The sequence below is a fragment of the Dicentrarchus labrax genome, unplaced genomic scaffold (assembly GCF_905237075.1).
Source record: "Dicentrarchus labrax unplaced genomic scaffold, dlabrax2021, whole genome shotgun sequence".
Classification (NCBI taxonomy): Eukaryota; Metazoa; Chordata; class Actinopteri; family Moronidae; genus Dicentrarchus; species Dicentrarchus labrax.
The window spans coordinates 11,295,465-11,314,705 of NW_026136713.1; the positions used below are offsets into that span (position 1 = coordinate 11,295,465).

Below are 19,241 nucleotides of genomic sequence, written 5' to 3' on the forward strand. Positions count from 1 at the left end.
GGATCTAATGCAAATACTTCAGAGCCATAATATTAAACTTATACATTTTTCTATAGGATTTTTTTCCTTTACTGTCAGTGACATAAGTGTGGTTTTTGGCATAAAGCAGCTATTCAGTCATGTCGGAATCACTAATGTCAGAGTCAAATGCATTTGAATCTGTTCTGAGTAGAGCAAACGCATGCTTACTTCATGAAACAAAGACTGGAGGGAAAAACAGTTAGGATGTTGCCAATCTGATTGCGCAACAGTCATGGGGAGATACTGACACATTTAAAGACACAGTCCCGCTGATCAAGGGAGTTGCTCCAGAACCAAAATGTAACAGATTACAACAGGGTAATTTTCATGAGCCAAAGCAAGAAATGTTCTGATGCTAATCAGTTTAACAAAAATATTCATTGTTCATCTGTGATCAAAGCTATTCAATTATACACATTTTAACCTAATTAATGGTGGCCTTCAATTTGGTATTTTTGTCTTCTATATGTAACTAACAATAATTTATAATGCAGTGTGTGTGAGGTTTGACTTACAGAGTGTGTGTTAGTGCACATAGATTTGTGTGTAATATGTCAACAATCTGAGCATCATTTATTTTAAAATGTTTATTTAACAAGACAATACACATTACATTTATTGCACTATATAGCTAAAAGCTAAAGCTAATCCCTTGAAAAATGTTTCCCTGTCCAGGGACTGTCTTTTTCACACATTCACAAAATACATGGCAACAGGTTTACAAGCAGGCTGTTCATATCAGTCATGTAGATGAAAATACTGAACTACAAAAACATACACATCAAGTCACAAGCTTAGAAAAATATGCTGCATGGATGTCACTATAAAAACCCAAATGTATTCAAATATACTGTCACTTCTTTTAAACGTCTGTAAAGTTACAGTCGCAGGTGGATACAGAGTGTATACAGAGGTTCACAGTGATTCTCAAAAGCTGCAAGTAGAGTCTAAACTATGCCAACACTGCACATACTGTAATAATGCAGATAATGTACAGACATAAGGGTTTATGGGGTAACAGTAAGTGACCACAATATATAATTAAAATATAAACTGAGTGGTTATTCAACTTATGGTTAGACTTTTTCTGGGTTGGGGTGTTGTGGAACAGAAAGAAAATGTACTTCTGATTTATTTTAATGTAAATATAGAAGCATGTGCTTCGGTCTGACTTTACCAGTGTTAACTAACAACACTGTATATTATTGTTGGTACAATATACATAAGATTAGGCGATATAACATTACCACAGAGTTAATCAGTTGACTCTATTGATAGTTATCAATACCATGTAAGATCTGTTCATCTTGAGGCTTTAATTCAAAGTAATGTAACATGTTTACTGACCCATACAGTAACAAACATTGCTAGATAAATTAGTGGTTAAGATCTTCCCTTATAAGTGCATGTAAAATAAATGTATTCAGCATTACACATACGGTAGCTGTAGGTAACTTAAAAAAGCTGCGGTGGGGTTATTGGGCTACTGCCTCTAAGTGGAGTAACATTCACGTGCAATATACTGCACAGGATTCTCACATATTTCTTTCACAGAAGAGGAGTGCTGCAAGCAAACCAGTGTTAGTGATTGTAGAACAATGCTTCAGAAAGGTTGATTTTAGTTTGATGTTGTGTCATTCCGTGGTGCCGGTATGTGCTGGACAATGACCTGTTGAAGATACGGAGCGGGTTGTTAGGGAAGAGGACAACAAGAAAACAGTAAAGTGATGACTGACACACAGCTGTGTATGTGAAATATGTCTCTCACGACTCTCTTTTGCATTCATTCGGGTTCGTACAGAAGTGAACAAAGTGTGGAAGAAATCCAAGAATGGTTATTTATTCCTTGTAAAACAAAATATTCAATTTGCAGCTTTAATTTGCAGAATGTTATAAAAATATCCTGTTACATCCTGTGATAAAATATCTGTGGGATGGCACATTATGTTCCCCTCCCTTGTGTACACAAAGTTAATTTTAAAACCCTGGAAGAAACCACAGGCCCCTACTTTACAGATATGGAAAGAAATGATGGGATGATTTTTGAAGAGGGGATGGGTATATGTGTTATATGTAAGGTGAATGAATGTGATATGACTGTCCATGTGTCTCATATCTTGCTCATATGTTTTGTATATGCACTGATACTGATGTCATGTTAGATTGAGACCATCATGGGACAGTATACTATCTTATACATCAAGTTTTATGATATATATTTGTTGACAAGAGATTGTTAGCAAAACCTCATGGTGTAAAGCATGAATTTAAATAAGACAATTATAAGAAAAAAAGGGAAAATGTTTTACCTGAGTGTTTGTGGACTTCAGAGCTAACCGTGCGATGACGCACAAGAAGATGAGAAGCACTGACACACACAGAGAGAAAGTGAACAATATGCTTTCGACACCAAAAAGCTGCTCCTAAAACAAGAGTGAAAGAGAAAAGTTACGCATATACTGTAACAATGTGCATGTCTTCCATTCAGTCTAACAAATGTATGCTGCAACTCACCGCTCTCTGTGAGGCCCAGTCCCTGTCTTCATCCACCCACTTCGCCCTGTACCTTAAGTAGTTAATAGTGGAGAGGCAGAATATTCTGTAGCCAACAGAGACTGCGATTCCCAAGAGGGAAACCACATACATGGCCAAACACACAGTCACCTGGGAGAGATAAGTCCCACAAGATTAGATGAGTTATCAATAACGAAATGAAGATTAAGGGTGACTAAAAAAGATAAAACCACAATATACCTACCATCTTCTTGGATGGGTGCATCTCAGTGTAGATAGACAGGTTACCACTGACAAGAAACTTTTAAAAAAGCAGATGAAAAAAAAAGATTACCACAGTATATTACTTATCCAGCCTTGTTCACACGTCATGTCTCTGTAGTCAAGTCATTTAGTCGAGTCAGCAATTTGATAAAGATTATATTGCAGAATGTGATAAAATCAACTGCTAACAAATCAAATGTTATGTACCAGAAGTCCCTGCCAGAAGGGAATGTAGATTTTACCAGACGTTGGCACACCTTCACTGACCAAAGAAAAGCCCATCAGGACCTCTGCACACCCGAAGATCACAATGGCAATCTGGGAGGGAGAAGAGGAAGTGTGTGTTAAAGTACTGTCCGTACAGCTCTTTATGTATATGTCTATTTCTATACACTTATTTATTACTTATGGCTGTTATTTTGCTGTGTTACCCCAAGAGCTCTGGGCTCTTTTTGGACAAAGCGATGCAGAGGCTTGCTGGACATCAGCATCAATTGATCCACAGCCTTTTTCCCATCCTTTCCTGTTGTTTTCTCCCTAGTTGTTGACTCAGCACCCTCCATGGCCAGTACACTATACGATGTGTTTAGTTGTGTGAGGAGAGAACAAGAATTAATCAAACCACATGTAAACTCTCCCCTTCCACAGCACAGACGGTATTTTGAGACTGCTAAGCAGATTTAAAGAGACAGACTATTTGTGGCGTAGCAGAATTACTCCAGATGCACGCTGCATGCAAGATTATAAAAGCAGCCTTAAAGAATGCAGTGATATATTATTCAAAAACCTGAATTGACCCACCTTGTTCTAGTTTTTCATGTAGAGAAGCAGTGTGAATGATAACGGAAAGGGAATGTAGTGGGTCGTCAGAGGAAGTGGGGTAATTTGAGAGTAGCTTTTTCCTTTTTTCAATAGGGGGAGGAGCTGAACACTTGCAGTTCCTCAGTACAGTCCACACAGTCAAATTCACATTCCCCTGAAATCCAGAGACAGATAATCACATTGCACAACAATGTCAAATGTTAAAATGAAACAGTAGAATTTGGAAATTTCAACACAACAGAACTGTCCACCTAGTATCTAATAAATCTCAGCTCTGTGATGTTAATTCACTCTACACTTTTTTCATTTAACAAACATTATCCAACCATATTTATTTAAACTAAAAGTAAAATCTGGACTTTGAATGTATGCATTATGATGCACTCAGGTTGAAACTTGATTTAAATTTGTTTCATTATCAATCAATCTGCCAAATAAATTGATTATAATGATCACTTATCAGAATAGTTGCTGGTTCAAATGAGTCACTATGTTTCAGTGGAGCCCAGTCCCCATCACCTATAGGACCTACAATTCCACATTAGATGCAAAATACATTCTTCCTTAACTACTCACCATTATTAAAAAAGAGGAACATAAGAGATGTAATGACTAACCTTTTTTTTTTGGGTCGAATTAATAGCTTTACCCCGATCTCACTCGAACGGAAAAGAAGCTCCTGAGTGCAATTTTGAGGAAGTGGAACTGGGAGCACTGTGTACTGGTAGTTAGTGTTTCTCACAAGAGATAAAATTACACAATACAATCTCATTAATAGCACATATTACCCCTATAAACCATGACAGGCTGCACATAACACAACATCTGGAACTGGAATAGAAACACTGATAACATATTTAGCTATTTTCTGGGCCTGCAATCTTCTACATTCATTAGATCTCTATCCAACCACAGAATAATCATCCCCACAGAAGCAAGAGCAACCCTACTAGGTGACATATGACAAAAATCAATACCTTGGAACTGAAGAGAAATGCTGTTATCACTGACAACAATCGGATAGCCATGTGATGGAAGGATGAACAACCACCTACATTTGCTAGATGGATAAATTAGTGTAATATAGACCAAATGAAGGATAATGTGTGACTCTAGTTGTCAACATAATACTCCGTTCATATTCATTTTAGTATTTACACAAGAAATTAGTGGCCGGACCTGAAGCGGGTGGTTGGTGGTGGGAAGGAGGAAGTGGTGGCCTGATCTGGCATCTATGTGATGTTTTTGTACATCGTTGCATTATTCAGCCGTAGGGCGGTTATGTTACAAAACCAATAAAATTTTTTGCAAAAACTTTAATAACGTTATCTAGAGAAGATCTTACTCTCAAAAAACAGTTTTAAGGTGATATCAATTCATTTGATGAATATACAGTCATTAATAACATTGCATTATGGGCATGATACGATAAATACTTTATACTATTTACAGTCATGTAAACCCTCTAGGTGTTCAAGTTTCAGACTTTGATGATCAAAAATACATCAGTCTTCTTCAGTCTCTCAACTGATGGTGTCACAATAAGCAACAGAAAGAAAGTTTGTGACATTGGTGAATGAGTGTAAAGACTCTCTCAGGTCTCAGGTATTAAAAAAATATATTATATTAAAAATACCTACATGGATAACAACAATGAAGATGGTGGTCAAAATACCAGTAGTTTGTGTTTAAAAAGGTATCAAAAATTACTTTAAATATACCAACATTGTTTGTCCATTACACAGATTGCAAAATGTAAACAAGAAGTCTCGTATTTTCAGGTGTGTCCTCGAGGTACCAGTGATTTGTCAGGTGCTTGTTGGTTCAGGAACATGGGGTGTCCTGCAACATAACAAATAATTAGTATTTTAACTTCAGAACTAGTACAGATTCACCCAACAAAACAACCAAATCTTTACCGAGCAATAGGATGAGTAGGACAGAAGGTGGTGCTCCAGGAGATGCGTTGCTCTTCGTCTGATCTCTCCTTCGCTGTTGTACTGAATGGCTTCTAACAGTGAAACTCCGCCTTGCCTTACAAACTCCTCTGCCACCTAAAGGGATGGAATAACTGGTAAAAACTGCTAATCATTCTCTACTTGGGTTAGTCCTAACGGGCAGCATCATAGTTTAAAAGGTTTCACCAGTTTACCTGTGGACCACTAACTACCAGCATGAACAGGACATCCATACTCAGGGTCACCATCTCTTGGTCGGCCATTTTCAGTGTGGCACAGAGTGCAGACAGCAATCCAAGATGAGCCAGCTGGACACAGAACTCCTTTTTCTTGTGGGCAATATTTGCTAAAACCCTCAGGATCTGAGTATAATGAGAAGGACCAGTGAGACGGAGTGTAACATTGTGGACTGAAGGAGCCAAAGAACATAGTTCATCATTATAGAGCTACAATGATAGTTAAATACTCTATGAAGGCAATAATATAAAAATAAAAACTTGTACAGACCATGGTATTGATTCCTTGAGAGAAAGGAAGGAGCTGGATCAGTCCAGGGATCAAGTTCAGAGTCAGCAGAGCAGAGCACAAAGCACTGGAATAAGCTGTGGCAGTAAGATTAGAACAAACTCCAAATAAATATATCAAATCAATCCAAATATCAATCCTCAATGTAAATTCTCAATTCCTAGTACAGAAGGAGTTCCCACCACCTCCACAATTTCATATGCAGTAAAATGAACCACCCACATACATTTAATTTATCATTTGAATCAGGTGTGTATTGTAATTGTAACAATTATTCAGTTTTGTTCAACAGGTTCCAGGTGGCTTGTTACTGAAAATAGAATCCAAACTAAACTCATCATATATCATGAAATATCAACATTGCTCAGGTGTAAAATATTACTTTGTGTGCTTACAGTTGTCCCTAAACCCACTCTGTTCCTGAACCCAGAGAACATGTGAAACAGAAATCCCAGTTTACACAGTTTAAAGACCACAATAAGTGCAGAAGTATGTCTATTATTCGAACCTGTGAGGTTGTTGAGGACCCAGGCACTCTCTCTGGCCAAAGCTGGCTGGGTCTGTAAGTAGGCCTGAAGGAGTGCACACAGAGCAACCACGATACCGACATCACCCACTTGAGAGTTCAGGGTTTCAACTGGGCAGGAGGACAGGAGGTTTCCCACACACCTCAGCAGAGGACAGATGAGCTAGAGAGGAAGAGCACATTGTAAATCTTCATGTCAGTTAAAATACCATACTGGTTATTTTTTATACTTTCAGCCTAAAGATTACAAATGGTGTATACTTTAAATTGTGGTTGATTTACTTTGCCTCCTGCTTTTCAGTATAAAAATCAATGATTCCTTTAGATAAGTAAATCATCAGTGAGTGAGTAGGGCTACTTTCTCATCTTAAATTGTATTATTTTATCATCATTAGAGGTAATATAGCACCACACCACCAAAATAAATTAAAGCATAAACAGTTCACTGTGATGGATCATCTCAAACATGTTTCAAGATCATTCCATGCTGATATAATCTGACACCAACAAGGTTTTAGAAGGTTAGAATTAGGGATTAAACAATACTTTTCTCATGATTTAAAAAATAATAATAATAACAATAATAATAATAAAAGAGATTGAAGATAAATTATTATTTCTCAGACAAAAATCTACAAAATATATTTTCTCTTACATTTGTTTATCAAATTATAGAATACTTTTTTAAATTCTTAGATACAAGATGATGCATATTCCCTTTTCTATCTTAAATGTGATGTCTTTCTGGCTTGATACAGCTACTGACATGAGTGACAAAGGAAGCTGAACAAGCAAAGTCAACAATAAATAGCGCCCTCTGCTGTTTAAAAAGACTATCACTATCATACGATTCATTTTATGTCACATATTTGTATCATGATTTAACTCTATATCTTTACATTTCTTTCTCATATATGTGATTTGTTTTAAAATGGAAAAAATTCAATTGAAAACAACAACAAAAAACCAAGAGAGTGAAAAAGCAAAAAAACATAATGAAATACTGTATTTGATCCATTTATGTCCTTACCAGCTCCATTCCTTCTTCTTTGTTTCCCTCTGCCACAGCGCCACCTAGTGACACTAACAGTGAACTGCACTTCAACAGAGCCCCACGAGACAACAGCACTGTGTTATCCTCAATGCTATGTAGTGAGACAAAGACAGAAAGCATATCATCTATTACTAAGATACATGAAGCACAAGTAAATATAACAGACTTCTGACACCTGCTGAGGATACCCTTCAGCTCTCACCTGCATGTGAGGTAGTGCAGACACCATGCACACTCTATGGCAGGTGCCAGGCCAAACTTTGGGTCAGGAGTCAGGACTGATAACAAGTGTGAAGGTAAGCTGGAGGCCAGGATCATCCTGCAGACACAGATGAAGAATATTATATAACTAACAGTGTTTCATAGGAGAATGAACTGGTGTCATCAGAGTGCTTACGGGATTATTTTATCTGCTGCATCTTTGGACTGGAGAAGCTGAGAGAGGGTGAAGCCCACAGCTTCCACCACCGCAAGGTTATGTCTCTGGTTCTGGACACAGACAGAAACACCAAGAGAGACATGTTAATATTACCTACAAGGTTCGGGGCCACTTTCAATCTATGAAATGCCAGTTAAATTTGGTAAGAGTGTCAACAGCACTGATGTGTTTCATCACAGTACAGTCATATAATTTAGTTTATAACTCAAAACACATGTTTAAGTGTGGACAACCTCTTTAGCACCAGTTTAAGGTTATGTGAGAAATTAGAATGTGATTCAGTTTCTAAATGATTTAATAAAGATCTACTGACATATCAACAAGGCAAAGGTGTTGGTGTAGCTTGGGTGTTAATCTTTACCTCTATACAGCTGGCCAGAGCTGGTATGATTCCCTGGGCCAGGAGTTTCTCTTTTACAACATCACTGTCTGGACATAAGTTACCCAGTGTGTAGAGACACAGCTCCTGCAGACACATGGAACATACACACAAATGGAAAGTCAAAACATCTCCTGGATAATTGGGGGATAATAATGAACACTGCCTGGTATGAGTGGGTATTCACAGTGAACTTGGTGCTCTGGCCAGACAGATAGGTGAGCAGGTAAGGGGTGGCAGGCAGACAGGCCGGTGCCACATTGGTGTGGGCAGAGTGAGACAGCTCATGAAGACACCGAACGGCCTGCAGACGGCACGTAGCATTGGAGCCGGTGAGGAGACCAACCAGAAGATGCATGCTATTCTCCTGCCTAGAAGGAAGACAGATTCATACATGAGAATCAGAGATACAAATAGCTATAACGTTATTTAAATTCCACGTTTCCACCGTACTTGATGAAGGTGAGCTGTGCCGATGGGTCGCGGAGAGCTTTACTCAAGGCTTTCAGGTGGGCCTCCCTCTCCGGCCCGGTGTGTTGAAGTTTGTGGAACAAACTGACCACGTCCTGGGGGAATGATGAGCATATTCAGGTGGTATGTTTTACATGAAGACCTGCCAAAACACGACCTATCTCAACGTCTGTCTCACCTGTTCCCCTGAGTTAGTGTCCATGGTGACCTCCGGCTGGTCCTCATCTTCATTCAGCAGGAGTCTCTTGCTCACAAGCTGTCTGTCTCTGCGGGCCTGTCTCAGTGCTATGGCGGGTCACAGAAAAATATCACATCACTTCTGAGAGTAGCCTGTCTACTTAACTAGATATCATAACTATATATCAACTTATTCATTTTTTCCTATGATTATGTAAATGAGATTATGTTGTTGTCTTAAATATTATAAAACTCAATGGCCCCATGGTATCAACTTGTGTAACATTACACGGATTGTATTTCTTAGAGACCATAACACTATTATTTTATATTAAAATGTTACAAAAGAAAAAGGTCGATGTCTCTGCACTGAATGAAGTCAGGTTGCTCTGAGTAGATTTAGACTGCATGCTTGTTAATTTAAATCTTTATCCAATTAACTACACAGGAGCCTCTCACATCTTGTTTATGGGGTTAAGAAACATTAAATGAAGTTAGCTAAATGAAGACATAACGTTAGTTAGTGTGATTTGATAGGTAACGTTAGGTCAACTGGATGCATTTTTTAGGTGACTGGTATATTATATTTGTTATCTAAGCTGGCTAGTTACATTATTTGACATTAATGTATGAAGCCAAGTTAAATTGAAGACTAGCTGTGCTTTAGGGCGGCGGTTCCCAACCTTCACTAATAATACTTGTATAAAAATATCAGGAAAACTAATCTCTGATCAATAAATAATCAGATCAAAACTCATCCTAATCGCTCGTTTTTACACAAACGTTGGTTCATTGTAACGTTACAGTTTATCAGTTGTTATTGTTGAATATATGCTGCTTCAGGGCACAGCTAACAGGGATCCTAACAAATAAACAAACAGAGGTTAGGTGTCGTTATTTCTCTTGTAAATTAACTGTAAACTGTTTCTCCCCAAACAGCCGTTAACAGCCGTTACAATACGTTAATAAGACACGCTAAAGTTCGATGTAAACACTCCATATTCGAATTTTAACGTTCGAACAACTCACCTTTCTCGCGCTCTCGCCGCTTCAACCGGAGCTCGCTGTCGCCCTGTCGCGCAGCTTTGTGGCGAACTTTGTTTAACCTCCACATTTAGATAATTTAAGGTCAATAACAGTTCAAACTCTTCGCTAATCGCTGGGTGCTTGTTTCTCAGTGGGAGACGTCGCTGTGGATACTGTCAATGGGCTTGACCCATGTTGAAAGTGTTCTTCGGTGGTTTTTGTCCGACCGCAGCCAGCTACTGCAGCGCCGTCTATGGGACACATCCGGTCTGACAACACAACCATCAACTTAAAAGACAGGGAGCATTTACAAAAAACTATGGTTTAATTTGTATTAAAAGCACAATTTACAATGCATATAGGAAATCTTTATCAAACATTTAAAACTTTTGTTTAAAAAAACATGATTTTCACAACCATAGGACTGTAACCCAATGCCAAAATAGGCTTTTAAAACTGTTTTCCATTATTTTTTGAATAAATATAAAACTATTTGTTTTTTTTTCTCCAGAAGAGCGGAGTTCGGAGGCGTATACTGAAAACAAATAAAGGTCCAGTGTGTAACATTTATAAGGCTCTAATAGCAGAATACTATACTATATTAACGCTAATGTTTTAATTGCTCTATAATCTGCTGAAAATGAGTTTTTGTTACCATAGAATGAGTTTTTATCTATAGATGTTTCTACAGTAGCTCAGAATGGACAAACACTGGCTCTACCATAGTAGAGTGAACCATAGTAGTTTGCACTTGGAAAGGGTTGATGAAGCAAGGGAGTAAATCTACAACTACACCGCTAGATGCCAAAACTCTTACACACTGGACCTTTAAGATGTCGGACTATCATGGGAAGAATTCCTGAGACTGTAAGTGTTTATGAAATTTGAAATGTGTTCAAGAGAGACATTATTTGGTTCAATCAATGACTGATGAAAAAAGACTAGATGACATATCATGAGAGGGATCATCCATTCCATCAAACAGGTAATAAATCCCTTTAACATATTCATGCCATTAAAATGGCAATATCATATAAAACAAAAAAATAACAGTTGTGGCATAGTAAAAGAGTAAAAACATAAAACAAATGAAAAAGTTGAAAAAAGTACCAAAATAAAAAAGTAATTTTCTCTTTACAGTTTTAAGCGATCTTTTTAACCATTAAAATATGATTCGAAATCGGATGGAAAAGGATGCGTTGTCTTCATCCTTTGGTTCTGCGTCTTCATGACTCAGTGCTCTTGGAGGATTTCTTTTTCTGTGGAGAATTACAGAAGGATTAGTAAACTTATGATTACTTATCAATGATCCTCTCGCACTAAAATGAATAACACGCTACTCTGAACTGACAACAGTGACATGATCGCTCTGTGAGAATTTGAACTTGTTGAGAGTACAGTGCTGCGACACCTTTTTCTGGGTGTCCCTTGAGGGTGTTTGGAGGGTTTCTGCTGCTGCGGCGTCTTGGACAGAAACTGCTGATGTTTCTGAGCTGTCATCAGATTTCAACTTGCTTTTCTCTGAGAGAAAGACAAATGACCAACATTTATAAATGCTCACAAAAACACATTTTGTTCACGTCTGGTGTTACTTATCTACTCACTTTTCTTCTTCTCTGTCTGAGGACTCGGTGTGTCGAGGTCGGGTGGAGGTAGTGGTTCTGTATCAACTGAATCATTTTTCAATGATGAGTTCTTTTTTTTCTTCTTCTTCTTCACTTCAGTAACCTGCTCCGGCTTTTCTTCTCCGTCGCTGCCCTCGGGTTTATTTGTCGTCGCGTTTTCTTCCACCTGCTCCGACGTCTCCTCATTATGATTGGCTTTGTCCTTTTTTTTCTTTTTCTTTTCTTTTACTGTTTCCTCTGAACTTTCCTCACAATCAGTTTTCTCCTTTTTCTTTTTCTTTGCTTTCTTTTCTTCAACTATCGGCTCTGTATTTTCTTTGACCGGTTCAGCCACCTGCTCTGGATTTTCCTCACCATCAGCGGTCTTTTTTTCCTTCTTTACTTTCTTTTCTTCAGCTGTTTGCTCGGAATTTTCTTCACCACAAGTTTTCTCCTTTTTCTTTTTCTTTGATTTCTTTCCCTCAACTACTGGCTCTGTATTTTCTGTTACGTTTTCAGCTATCTGCTCTGCTGAATCTTCCTTGTCTTCTTCAAATTTCTGCTCTGATTTTTCCTCGCTGTCAGCTTTCTTTTTCTTCTTTACTTTCTTTTCCTCCACTATCTGCTCTGAATTTTCCTCACCATCAGTTTTATCCTTTTCCTTCTTCTTGGATTTCTTTTCGGGCACTATTGGCTCTGTAATATCTTCGTTATCAACGTTACCGATGTTGTTTTTCTCCATCATTTCTTCTTCAGTCTCATTCTGTTTCCCATCTACTTTTGACCCTTTTGTTTTTTTCTTTTCCTCTTTGCCTTTTCCAACATCACCAGTCTCATTTGTGCTCTCTTCCACTTTCTCTTCAGTTGTCTCCTTTTTCTTCTTCTTCTTCTTGGGCTCGGACGACGTCTCATCAGTTTTGTCTTCACTGGGAGTCACAGCTTTCCTTTTCTCTTTCGTTGGTGTCTGTTTTGATGGGGAGACAGTGGCTGCAGCTGGTATTTCCTCTACAGGGTTGATGTTTTGCTCTTGGCTCGGGGTGGCTGAGGAGATCACAGGTGCCGTCTTTTCTGGCATGCTCTTCTTAGGTCTACCAGTCTTTGTTGGTGTTTCCTCCACTTTTCCTTTCTTTGCAGCCGTTGCCCTTTTCTGTTTAACAGGAGTGTCTGTTTTTGCGGCAGGCTTAGCCCGGGGTTTCCTCACTCTTTTTTTCGCGGGCTGCGGTGCAGAGGAGTCCAGAGCGTCGATGGTGTCCATCTTGGCTACGTCAGCCTCTGTGAACAGAGTAAACACGGTGAAGACGCTGAACAAACATGGCTGGCTCGGTGGCACAAACATTTAAAAGAAAAACAAAACATCAATGGCAACCACACAGCTACTGTACATAGCTCTGTTTGTGTGAAATCACTGTTTTCCATGGTGAGGTTGTTCATCATGGGTGGTGCTGTCCTGCCTGGTGGCTGTCTTTCTCACTTTAAGTGAAAGGACCCAGCTCTCCCTCTCTTTTCATCTCCCAACATTTCCAGCATTTTCCAATCCTCTTTACTTTCTCCACCCACATCTCCAGCCGTCACTCTGTCTGCTCCAATGTGAAAACCTCCAACACTCCTAACTTGGAGTCTTATATCTGATCTCTAAATGGTATCATATATATCTATTAGCAGTAGCAGAAAGTGTTGAAGGTCCAGTGTGTAGGATTCAGTGGTTTGTCCATTGTGGATTAATGTAAAACATGGCAGTTCAACATGGCGGCCTCTGTAGAAGAAGACCTGTTGCTCTGTAGATAAAACCGGCTCATTTTAAGGTAACAAGAACACAACCATTTATATTTTCACTTGCATCACCACAATGGTACAATTTTATCTTGCCAAAGTTTGGTGGTTTAACACAACTACTTATGCTGAATTGCTCTTGCAAAATTCGCTTCGCATTGAAAATGAATGGTGCAATAAATCCTAGAGGATCATACACTGAACTTACAACAGACAAAATGCCTCTTCTAGTGCATCTTGTTTCTTCAGTGAAACCTGAAATGTGAACTTCACTGACCACTGGATTCCAAGAGCGTTTTCAATAAGAAGGTCATCAGAGTCTAAGTCTAGGCTTTTTATTTCCTTTGCTCTGTCTTCTTTGGGAATAAAGGCCAAAACATCTCTGCTATTATAGACCAAATCCACCCTGGGAACAAAGCATGATCTAAATTGTGTCAGTGCTTTCTCTTATATATATATATATATATATTAGCAGTAGCAGAAAGTGTTGAAGGTCCAGTGTGTAGGATTCAGTGGTTTGTCCACTGTGAACTAATGTAAAATATGGCTGTTCAACATGGCGGCCTCTGTAGAAGAAGACCTACTCACTCTATAGATAAAAATAGCTCATTCTAATGGTAACAAATTCAATTCATATTTTCAATTGCATCACAAAAATGGTATTTCTATTGCAAGATGCATTTCCCATTGAAAATGAATGGTGCAATAAATCCTAGAGGATCATACACTGAACAAAATCAATGGGAAGGTCATCAGAGTCTAAATCTAGGCTTTTTATTTCCTTTGCTCTGTCTTCTTTGGAAAATAGAGGCCAAAACATCTCTGCTATTATAGACAACCTGTGCACAAAGCATAGGCTCCTACAATTATATTCAGTTTCTGCCATCAGATCCTCAAAAATGTTACATACTGGACCTTTAAGAAATTAGTTAGTCACAGCTATCACTGCAAACAGTTTCTTTGTTGTGTTTTGGCAGAATATATATCGTGCCATAAAGCTGTTCACAACACTTCTAAACCCTAGTGTGCTCACTAAAGTACTCTAGGCTTCAAAACCATCAGTCTAAAACTATCCGGACAGATAAAAAACACTCAGAGTAACAAGGAAAATATGGTTTGTTGTTTCTTTATATTTCTGGGATTCTCCTCATCACCTCATCTTTTGCATACTTGCACACTCTTTCTTTCACGCACACATACCTGTCATTTGCAGGACCAGTTTCTTCCATTTCTCTACATCCAAACTGCTGTCAGAGTCTGAATCATCTCCTCCAGCAGTTGTTTGGGTCTTTGATTTCTTCGCATTTTTTGCAGACTTAACTTCACTTTTTTTCCTTTTCGCTGGCACAGACTGAAAAAGAAAAGAATGAACAGCCCACTTAATAACCAGGACCGGTCCTTGAACCAGTAGCTGAACTTCTGCATTAAAAAATTAAAACAAAATAAAAAAAACTCACCTTCGTTTTTGGTGTTTCTGATTTTTTTGCAGGTTTATCCTTCTTTTTCCTTGCCGTCGCTGGACATAAAAAGTGGGTAGAATGTGTTAGATCCTGTCCATGTTGCATATTTGAGGTTGTAAGAAAAAAACAAACCGTCATATACCCTTAGCTGGAGTCTTGGCTGAGTCAGGCTGCCTTTTCTTTTTCGAGTCCCTGAGAGGAATAGAGACAATACTTAGCACACGTGTCATCACTACCAACAAAATCCAAGAAAGATCACACTCACTTTAACCAGGAATTGTAGATATCCAGTAATGAGGAGTTAGGGTTAGATATGCTTGTCTCCCCCTGCAGATATCAAAACATCCCATAATTAGGCAGTTTATTAGGTATAAGATATAAGACATAAGATTATACAGTTTTGATGTTGATGGCCTTACTAGCACAAGAGAACTTTAATCCCATGTGAAATAGCAGGACAAGCACACATGAAACTAATCACAATCATAATGCCTCCATTCAACCAATTAATGCAATGCAGCAATTCATAATGTCATTAATTACACCTGTGTTTGACACTCAAAAGATTGTGGAAGTGTTTACCCCTGCTGCCCAACCACCCCCAACCCAAAGAGTTTGGGAACCGCTGCACTAAACTGCAGAGGGATTAGACGTTGCTGGGTGTAAACTAACTAACACCTGGATGGATCTAATAAACAGACCACTGGCAGCTCAGTCTATCAAAAAACAATAGTTCTATCTTTAAAAATATCCAGTTTAACATAATATCCTGGTTATACACTGGCAATTATTTTTTATTATTATTATTTTTTTTTTTACTATAATTTAAATACTTAAAATATTTGTGGGCAGCAATGGTCTGGGACAATACACAATCTTATAATAACTTTATTATTTTTGAGCTATTTGTTATTTAGATCAACATTTCTTCGAATCAAACTTGAGACACAACTGGGTGTTGCTAGGCTGATAATAACAGCTCCTCCATGAATGAACATGAATGAACGTGAATGAACAGAAACTACAGAGAAAAAACACAACTAACAGTTTGAAAACAACTTAAAGAAAAGTGTGAGTCAGCAAGGAAAGAGTGTAGGCAAGCACGTCAATTACACTAAATATATATATTCTTTTAGCTTTTCATGACTCATAACTTCAGTATGGCGATAACAGGAAGATAGTTTAGTGGGTGACAAGAGTTTTGTATATATAATGTATACTTCACAGTAAGTGATAGTGTGCAAACTACTGAATGGCTCTCAGGGATGCTCACTTTTTTTTTTTACTGACTGTGACTTACAGGATGCTGACTACAAAACAGAAAGTAATAAAGTGAGAATGTTTATGAAATTGCAATCGAAGGTGTTCACAAGAATACCATGCATAGCCTACTTATATGTTTATTAAAGTGCATTAATGAGAAATCACCATCATGCATTAATTAGACATCAATAAAAACTCATATTAACACATGATCCATGGTAATGAAGATACAGAAGTTAAGTTAATATTAAGTTAATATTTTAGATTCTTTACAAACCATGTTTTCAGGGGAGCTCATGTCCTATTATATATTATTAAGAGTAGTAGTTCACACCCTGGTGATCGTCTAATAGTAAAGTCTGCTAATGTACAGGGTAAGTAAACTTTGCAGGTTAATGATCACAGTTGCCTTTTTCCCAAATTGTAACATTACTGTGCAGCAACTGAAACATTGTTGCAAACACTTCCTATCTGTCTGTCACTATATATTACAGTCAGTATACGTGTGTGTGTGTGTGTGTGTGTGTGTGTGTGTGTGTGTGTACACACAGTGTTGACCTGTGGGTTGTGCCTCTGTAGCTCATCTGCAGCTGAGTGGAAACCATGCTCCTTCAAATATCGGTAGATCAGCTGGATCAGCTCGTGCTTTGATGCGTTCACGGACATACTCGACACACGAAGAAGCCGACGGATAAACACGCAACAGTAACGACTAAAAGTAATTTCATATTAAAACCGGACATATAGAGTCACGGCTAATCCTCTAAAACACGCATGTGAGCAGATTGAACTTTCAACTCAGGATGTCGTTCTTTTTACCGCTGCAATGCACCACGGGAGACGTAGTACTTACGTGAAACTACTTCGGCTGCCGCTGCTGCTTCTTCAGGTTTTAATGAAGATTGGTAAACTAGCCTGTAGGCGCATTATCGCCACCTGCTGGACTGGAGTGTGGAGATGTAGAAAAAAATATAGAAATGATTCCATGATTTCTTTCCAAGTAAATTCTCCAATCTAACATCTAATCCCCCCTTTCTTGACCATATTAGCTGCAGTCTATTAATACATGTGTGACATTTTCCAGTTTATTACAATGAGTGGATATCCACATGTGTGTTTGCCTCTGATATGGAGTGTATGATTTAATGTGTCCTGTTCTCAGACGGGTGATGATGTCTTCCTTTGGGCTCCTGCTCGGTAATCCACCGATGCCCACGTGTTTTCGTATATTGTAAAGATGTCTTCCAGTGTCACATAAGTCCCACTATTCCTGCCAACTTTTGTGCACGTGATCGTTTAAACTGCCTCTATTCAGCCATGGCACAGGCTGTCATCGGTCCATGCAGGGCCGGACTGAAAAATACTGTGCAGAAAAGTCTTCCTGGAGTCCTTTGCAGTTTCTAGTTGGTATCTGTAATCCACAGTGTACTCTGCTTCTACAGTGGGACATTTCACATATATCTGCTTTTTTAAGTTGGACAACACAACAGTCAAAGACCTGTTCTCTTTCCATCTCTTTCTTTTCTGTAACTTTCCAATTTTGGTTAATTTCAGCTCAATAACAGCTCAGTTGCACGTCCTGTCACAGGAAGGAAACATCTGTGAACAGATGAGCCACTCCCTTAATTCAGTCAAGGCCTGTATGATTTGGATTAACCTACTCTTATAGGACATTTTTCCTCAGAGCAATCTGACTTTACTGGAGGAGACCATATTAGTGATCTGATCTGTCTTGAAGACTCCCTGAAGCAGCTGCCTCAAGGTTGTTTCTTCAAGACTTTCTGCTGACGCTTGTTTGGTTTCTGGTGGTTCTACATAATTGAGAACCGCCACGCTGGCTCCAGTAAAAGCTTAGACAGTTGAGTCAAATAACCGATCTGATGGCATGGCAAAAGAGCAAGTTTAAATAAAAATGTCAATCCCAATCATTTTCATTTTATTCTGTTGGAAATTTTGTATCTACTTTTTATTTCAAAGATTTAAAAAAAAAAACTTCGAAACCGTTTGTCCCAAAATAAAACTGATCCCCTGAAATCATACAGTATGACAGGTGACTAAGGAGATATTAAACCTACTACCCAAACCCAAACCTACTACAAGGAGTTTTTAGCTGGACCTATAAAAGCACACAAAATCATCAGAGAGAAGATTGGATATTTCTATAGTTTTATAGTTATTCTTAATGCCTGCCACCAGGTCGGATTCTGTCCAATTCTCCTTGAAATCAATGAAACAAGGTGGTGGAAACACTACTGCTTTTGTCCCACAGGGGCTGCCAGAATCAAGTAAAAGTTTCAATTATATAAAAACACCTGCATTCAGTAGCTCAAGTGAAAGTTTAAAAGTATTATCAACCAAATGTACTTAAAGTTTCAAAAGTAAAAGTACTCACATGCAGCAGAAAAGACCCTGTCATTTCAGTGTTTCAATCTGCAAAGTAACTAATTTACAGTTAATCACAAAATCACAATATTGCTTTCTGAAATACTTGAGTACAGGTTCCTCAACATTAGTATAGTACTTGAGTAAATGTACTTAGTCTAAATGGCAACATCATCTGGAGCCTTTCAATCCTGGATAGCCAGCAAAGCCAGCCCACATATATAGGAAGTGATGACTGTTAGCGCATACTAAATGGTGAGAAACAAAAGGAGGAGGCCACCATAGACCACTGGCTCATATTAAAGGAAATGACAATGACACAAGTCTTAAAATAAACCACCTCTTCTTGTCCATTCTGGCTGTCATTTCAGCTGTTACCCTTGTGGCTCTCGGCTTCTTGACTCAGCTTTCTTCTTTAATCTCTTCATGTTGGAAAAACATCCTTCAACCACAGAGCCACACGATCCACAAGCTTTCCAGTCAAATTGACAAATCAGAAACTTTTCAAAAGTTGCCAGAAAGCTCCCATCAATCAGGTGTTTTTGGATAAAAGCGTGTCTTTTTCCGGCTAGTTGGTTTGGGAACC

At 38.4% G+C, this 19,241-nt stretch overlaps 2 protein-coding genes across 5 annotated transcripts; both read right to left on the minus strand.

Moving 5' to 3' along the window:
- Positions 1–593: 593 nt before the first annotated feature.
- tmco6 (transmembrane and coiled-coil domains 6) lies at positions 594–10,397 on the minus strand. 2 transcript variants are annotated; one of them, XM_051419503.1, is made up of 21 exons: positions 10,180–10,397; positions 9,152–9,258; positions 8,956–9,068; positions 8,690–8,873; positions 8,485–8,589; positions 8,082–8,173; positions 7,887–8,003; positions 7,661–7,775; positions 6,613–6,793; positions 6,087–6,181; positions 5,774–5,941; positions 5,541–5,675; positions 4,599–5,463; positions 4,239–4,358; positions 3,601–3,775; positions 3,231–3,372; positions 3,007–3,117; positions 2,780–2,836; positions 2,536–2,685; positions 2,331–2,444; positions 594–1,690 (listed from the first exon to the last, which is right to left on the minus strand). In XM_051419503.1, the coding sequence occupies exons 1-13, from the start codon at positions 10,262–10,264 to the stop codon at positions 5,446–5,448; spliced, it is 1,515 nt and encodes a 504-aa protein (XP_051275463.1). In that variant the 5' UTR covers positions 10,265–10,397; the 3' UTR covers positions 594–1,690; positions 2,331–2,444; positions 2,536–2,685; positions 2,780–2,836; positions 3,007–3,117; positions 3,231–3,372; positions 3,601–3,775; positions 4,239–4,358; positions 4,599–5,445. The 2 variants fall into 2 exon arrangements, with proteins under 2 accessions (XP_051275463.1, XP_051275462.1); XM_051419502.1 differs by having other exon boundaries at positions 4,239–5,463.
- Positions 10,398–10,482: 85 nt separating this feature from the next.
- LOC127374322 (nucleolar and coiled-body phosphoprotein 1) lies at positions 10,483–18,827 on the minus strand. Of its 3 annotated transcripts, none has more exons than XM_051419498.1 (8): positions 18,666–18,827; positions 15,276–15,337; positions 15,153–15,202; positions 15,008–15,066; positions 14,751–14,901; positions 11,781–13,052; positions 11,588–11,697; positions 10,483–11,435 (listed from the first exon to the last, which is right to left on the minus strand). In XM_051419498.1, exons 1-8 carry the CDS (start codon positions 18,687–18,689, stop codon positions 11,403–11,405), a joined length of 1,761 nt encoding a protein of 586 aa, XP_051275458.1. In that variant the 5' UTR covers positions 18,690–18,827; the 3' UTR covers positions 10,483–11,402. The 3 variants fall into 3 exon arrangements, with proteins under 3 accessions (XP_051275458.1, XP_051275456.1, XP_051275457.1); XM_051419496.1 differs by lacking the exon at positions 18,666–18,827 and adding an exon at positions 16,823–17,088; XM_051419497.1 differs by lacking the exon at positions 18,666–18,827 and adding an exon at positions 16,832–17,087.
- Between the last annotated feature and the right edge of the window lie 414 nt (positions 18,828–19,241).